At 29.7% G+C, this 6,039-nt stretch overlaps 1 protein-coding gene across 1 annotated transcript in view; it reads right to left on the bottom strand.

Annotated features, from left to right (window-relative positions):
* LOC108578133 (putative thiamine transporter SLC35F3) overlaps window positions 1-5,406 on the bottom strand; it is a 28,343-nt gene extending 22,937 nt beyond the window's left edge. Inside the window, exons 1-6 of the mRNA XM_017941397.1 lie at window positions 5,377-5,406; window positions 5,132-5,283; window positions 3,974-4,215; window positions 2,702-2,848; window positions 220-567; window positions 1-110 (exon numbers count right to left, since the gene is read on the bottom strand). The exon at window positions 1-110 is cut by the window's left edge and continues 22 nt beyond it. Coding sequence (XP_017796886.1) covers window positions 1-110; window positions 220-567; window positions 2,702-2,848; window positions 3,974-4,215; window positions 5,132-5,270 — 986 coding nt within the window. The 5' untranslated portion in view covers window positions 5,271-5,283; window positions 5,377-5,406. The remainder of the gene's footprint in view (window positions 111-219; window positions 568-2,701; window positions 2,849-3,973; window positions 4,216-5,131; window positions 5,284-5,376) is intronic.
* Between the last annotated feature and the right edge of the window lie 633 nt (window positions 5,407-6,039).

The following is a 6,039-nucleotide window of genomic DNA, read 5'->3' as shown; positions in this document are numbered from 1 at the left end:
GCTGCTGCTGCTGTTGCTAAAACAACACCTCCTAATGTTGGACTTCCAGTTATGCCGTCCATGTATGCTAAGAGTGCAATTCCAGTATTGCATAAAATCACTGCTACTATCTGCAATGTATTTGTTCATAATTGTTGTATAACAGCTTCATCGACGGTGTTCCAAAATAAGCAATAAATAATTAATAAATTACAGTTTTCATGAAAAAGCACTACTAACCCTTACACCAACAAATTGTTCATGAAGAATAACCCACGATAACAAATAGGCGCAAGAGACGTTCGTTGCGAAAAGTGTCATTACATCAGTAGCTAACAATATCCTAAGCGAATAAATGTACATATAATTTGTAACTACCCAAAGTCCACAAAAAAGACTACATCTGATCAAAAAACGACCACCGGTAAATCCTTTGTCACGGAAACCTCGTAAACTCTCTGCAATTATTTCGGATGGAGTATTACATTTAATTCTTACAGATTGACACAGAAAATAAACTGGGAAGTAAAGGATTTCCCAATTCGTACAAAACCAGGTTGTGAAGAATGGAGCATTATATGGAACTGCCTGAAAAGATATCAGAAAATTCTTAAGATAGCATTAAACTAGCAATATATGCTGTATTATTTAAAACACTTTGCTATAATAATTAATTATGTAATGAAAATATTATATTTTCAATAGATACGCATCATTAACATTTTGGTCAAACAATTAAGTAACAAGTTCAATAGAATATTATTGCTAAAAGAAAGTGGAATGTTACTGAAATATTAAAATTCGGTACGTATGTCATATACGAGGTGTTCAGCTATACTTTTGGTACTAAATTAGAGGGATGATTGTTGAACTCGTTCTAAGACGAAAATCGAAAGTGACGAAATCACGTCCAAAGCTTTGTTAATTAATTATTAACAATTAAAATCTGCACCTGAAGCAGCAGATTGCCCACGCTAATTCGTACAGTAGAAGAATTAATTAGACCAACAAATCACGTTCACAGTTAATGCAATTTAAAATGTAATTGGCGATTTTGAAAGAATGTGGCAAAATTAAAAAAAAAAGAATTGCATTAAAGAAGACGGTGATCACGTTCAAACAATTTTCATAAAAATGAACCCCTAACTATTTTTTGAAATCTGTAACAGTGTTTGTAGAATTTAGAGGACACTCGCGGTTCATATGTGTGAATTCATTTTAGTTTTTAAAAGTATAGTTTTGAAAAGGCATTCATCTTCTCCATTCAAAAATTCCATTGGGCGGATTAATATATGTTTGCAAAATTGTGTCAGCTTGTGTGATCGTTTCTTCGCTTGGCACGGCACTGACCGAGCTGGCGCATGATAATTGCCTACTTCAGGCGCCGGTATTTTAGGTGTAAACAACTAATTAACGAAATCTCGTTAACCTCGAAACCTCCTTACAATAATTTCAGGAACCACCTCTTCAATTTAGCACCAAAGGTAGCTGCGCACCCTGTATATTAGAAATGTTACATTCATTAAAATTATTTTAATCGTCTGCTCTTTTAATGAAATTTATTATTTTTTGTTGAAAATTCTGAAATGTGCATCATTAAATATCGATACATATGTAGAAGAATTGAAAGCACGCTGAAATATTTTTAAAACGTTTCTCGCATATACGCGTAATGAGGATAATGACCTCTGGAAAGATCTTTAATGACTCCCTGGTTAGAATTACTGTGGAACTGTGATCACGTGTGGTATATTCCAGAAATAAGTAGTCAAAATTTAGAAACTTAGTCTATTTACTCCTTCGATAGGAAAAGCATCATATAAACACAGATTCGTAAATTTTTGTTTTCCCGACCATAATCATTTTTTACGATGTAATTGACTTTTTAAATTTAAAATATATGTAACAACAGCATTTGTGATTGTCAAATTCATGTTCACATTAAGTTTTTTCATTCTTGCGATGAACAAAATGTGTTCCTAAACTTTGACGACCTATTTTAGAAACACCTTTTTAGAATTTTTTACGTAAAAAATTAACACTGAAAAGATGAAGTGTTTTTTGCTTAATATAAAATACAGGCTGTCCCTAAAATCGTGGTACAACCGGCCGAATGGTGATTCTACAAAAATAAGTTGAAAAAAGGAATAACATCTTTTCATTCAAGGCTTCGTTTTCGAAAAAAATTACTTTGAAAATCTGTCAGGTACCCGTGTATTAACCGTAAGTTTCGAGGTATGAAACTTCTGTTTCTGCTCGTAATTGTATTATTAAAACTGAAAATGCAACCGGCCGAATGGTGATTCTACAAAAATAAGTTGAAAAAAGGAATAACATCTTTTCATTCAAGGCTTCGTTTTCGAAAAAAATTACTTTGAAAATGCGTCAGGTACTCGTGTATTAACCGTAAGTTTCGAGGTATGAAACTTCTGTTTCTGCTCGTAATTGTATTATTAAAACTGAAAATTTTTGACTGAAACATAGTAAGTTGCAAAAGTATTCGTATTTTTCAATGTACTGCAGAACCGTAGAAAGCTCTTACGTTTTTTTCATAAAAAAATATCAATCGTTAAAAATTGGCAATTATGAGAAAAAAATACTTTTGAGACTTACACTGTATAGTTTCTCAATAAAATTTGTAAAAATTATACATGCATCTATTTCTATTGCACTATAATTTAATAAACTTGTTAAAACTTTAAAAGAAATTGATTAAACTTACATGTTGATGACGTCCTGTGACAGATAAGTTAGAAAATGATGAATAATTAGGAGTTTCGTACTTGTGAAAATATAAATATTTGATACAATGTGTTGCACCGACCCAGCTTGCCGTCACACATATTGTAACACACACTCCAAAATATATCTGAAATCATAAAACATCAATATATTAGGAACTTAATAATGTATACCTCATTTCTTAAACATTACTATGATTTAAAAACAAAAGACTACATTCAGTTCTCTTAATCGAAACAAAACGAAATCGTATTGATTTTACAACTTATCGCGTTAATAAGTAATTATCCGTCAATACTTCGATAAACAGAAGGAAACAATGTCAATGTGTTTAAGATCGTTTTATTAAACTTATTCCTAACTCCTATTGAATTAAAAAACCTATCATTCTATTTACATAAATAACAAAATATCAACATCGATAAGATCGACAAAAATTTTCTACTGAATCATTATCCCTTGTAACCGTCTATTTTTCACAAACACATTTTTTCATATCGTTAAACGAAAAAAAAATATATTAAGACGACCTACTTTTAATATATCACCCTTTATTTAACCTTCTTTCATAATGTTATAAGTTAAATGTTACGTTTCTTCTATGTGATTATCTACAAAATTAACAGGAAGTTTCCCAAATTGTTCATTAAAGTATATAAAATTTAAAAAGTTGAAATTTTGTACTACAAATTTATATAAAAACATAGGAGAATTATTAGTTTCTTAAAGAAATAATTCATCAAATTATAGATATTTTTTGTTTTCTTCTATAGTTAACTCTTTCGCTACTATGTGCGTACATATACGCTCGCCGCGAAATGCCCTTCGTATAATACGGGCGTATATATACGCTCTCCGCGAAACGCTCTTCGTATAATACGGGCGTATGTATACGCTCGCCGTGAAACGCTCTTCGTATACTACGGGCGTATGTATAAGCTCGATATATGTATAGCCCTCACATATTGAGATAGAATTTATTCATTTGAAAATGTGTCAATCATTTTAAATACATTAGCGTCTTTCTTCGACAGCATATTGCTTGTTAATAAAAATTTCCTTCTCTCTAAAAAAAAATACTATCAAAGCAACAATCTATCGCGAAAAATGGCAGAACTCCGAAAACTGGCCACACGGTAAATGCAAACTCATGGCTCGGGGTTCCGTTCAGCGGTGGCACATCGACGACCAATTCCACAGTAGCGAAAGGGTTAATAATACGTGGAATAGGTTTCAGTGAAAATTAATAGACCTTTTTTGCAGATTCGGCACAACAGGATGCATAACAAGCGGATAAAGAATTAGGCCTTTGTTGATAAGTTACTGGAGGCGCTGTTACATGGGACTGAACTTGAGTTTGGCTCGTATTGTGCCCTTGGTTATCTCCAGCCCCTCCAGAACCAACTCCGCTGCCACTTGTCTCCAAAGGGCGACAACTCGATACGGAATCATTACAGCCACCGCTAACGCTACATCCTTGTTGCTGTTCACAGCCTAAACATTTTAATTGAACAACAAGAATTCAAGTAAAATTATTTTGTAAGCTCAAATTGAACGCCTTTTCACATTAAATATGTTTTCAATTTTTTGTACGTTTAACACAATACACGATGGCTTAGTCAAAAATTCTTTACAGAGGAAGGAATCTTATGGGACTCTGATATGGCTGATTAGATATAAATAATGAATAGTTTATTATGAATAATTGAAATTATTAAAATTATTCACAAACATCTCAACATTTAAAATAATGTTATTAAGCGGAAAGGTTGTTCAACAAAAATGTCGTAATCTGAATCTATGTAAAATAGAAAATGTATGTAAAATATTAATTCTTACAAAGTGTTCAAATATTTCTGAAGACTCAATAGTTAAATAACACTTACTTAAAAGCTGATTATATGACAAGGAGTAACCATTATAAATCATTTTTTTATGTTTTGAGACAAGATAATATAAATAGTTAAATGTATCATAAAAACATTAAACATTAATAATACTTTAGTAATTTATTAAGCCTTAAATTAACAAATTTTAAAGTACTACATTCAAATGCTAACATAAATAAGCACATAAAAAATGTAAGCAAATTATATTTTCTAAAATTTATTAAACCTTGAGGAAAATTAAAACATTTACATGTATCTTTTAAAATTAATTTAATATAATTTAAAAAATGTTCTAAAAGTTCTTTACTATAATACTACTTTACTGTATCTCTAATTTTCAAAAAAATTCAATCGTTCTGTAATATTCCATTGTCCTCCTGTTTTAAATGCTGTGATATAATTTTAAATTGATACACATATAAAATTAGTTTTATATTTTATATATCTTACAACATTCAATACAATGTCTGTATTTGTATAAGATATGTAATACAATAAATAGATATTTAATATATGCTTACCAGAATTGTCATGAGTAACTTGACTAGCAGTATTTTGAGAACCATGGTGCTGCTGATTGTCACCAAGAATAATACTTGGAGTATGAGTCTGCTGGGGATGAAATATTGTAGGAATATCCCTGACTCCTCGGCTACCCATGATTAAGTTTGTTCTTTGAAACATGTAATGTTTACTTTCATCATACTTATACAAAAGTGCAACATTATTTTAAATTAATTCATATGAAACAGTTTCTAGTACAAACCAACTATGTGTCACAGTAACGTATGTTGCAAATTGCATTTCTACAAAAGAAACAATGCTTGTATTTCTTTAGAATAACAATATCACAATTATTATAAATTTTGTATAGTATTCAAATTTATTTTGTTAAAAGAAGCTTTATGACTTGATAATGTTTCATTTTTTTTTATTGCTAAAGATATTTAAACATATGCACGTTACAAACATGAAAGTAGCAAAATTCTTCAACATAGACAATATTCCTCTTTTAAAATTAATTTGATTTATGATACATTTCTTTCAAACTATATGACACAATAAAATTGTTCAGTTTTTGTCAAATAAAGAAAGTAGTTTATAAAATTGTACAGCACCAAATAATTTTACAATAAAAAGTAAAATCTTTTTAACTTTTACAGTATTTCTACATTTTTTTGTTAATAATCACATATTAAACAAACTTATATGGAATTTAGTATCATTATGTTTCAACTTTTTACACTTATACATATATAATTATTAAAAAAGGATAGACAAGTAAATATTTAATACAATATTCAACATCTTATTATCTACAACAGAATAATTACTCATACTTATAATAAACTAAAAGTACAAAAATGTAATATAAATGAAAGTAATTTTTTGATGAAATACAAAACAATGAAATTCAACATTTAGTGAT

Source organism: Habropoda laboriosa, unplaced genomic scaffold (genome assembly GCF_001263275.1).
Source record: "Habropoda laboriosa isolate 0110345459 unplaced genomic scaffold, ASM126327v1 scaffold1329, whole genome shotgun sequence".
NCBI lineage: Eukaryota > Metazoa > Arthropoda > Insecta > Hymenoptera > Apidae > Habropoda > Habropoda laboriosa.
The sequence above is the reverse complement of the archived record's forward strand: the minus strand, read 5'-3'. Positions and strand labels throughout refer to the sequence as shown.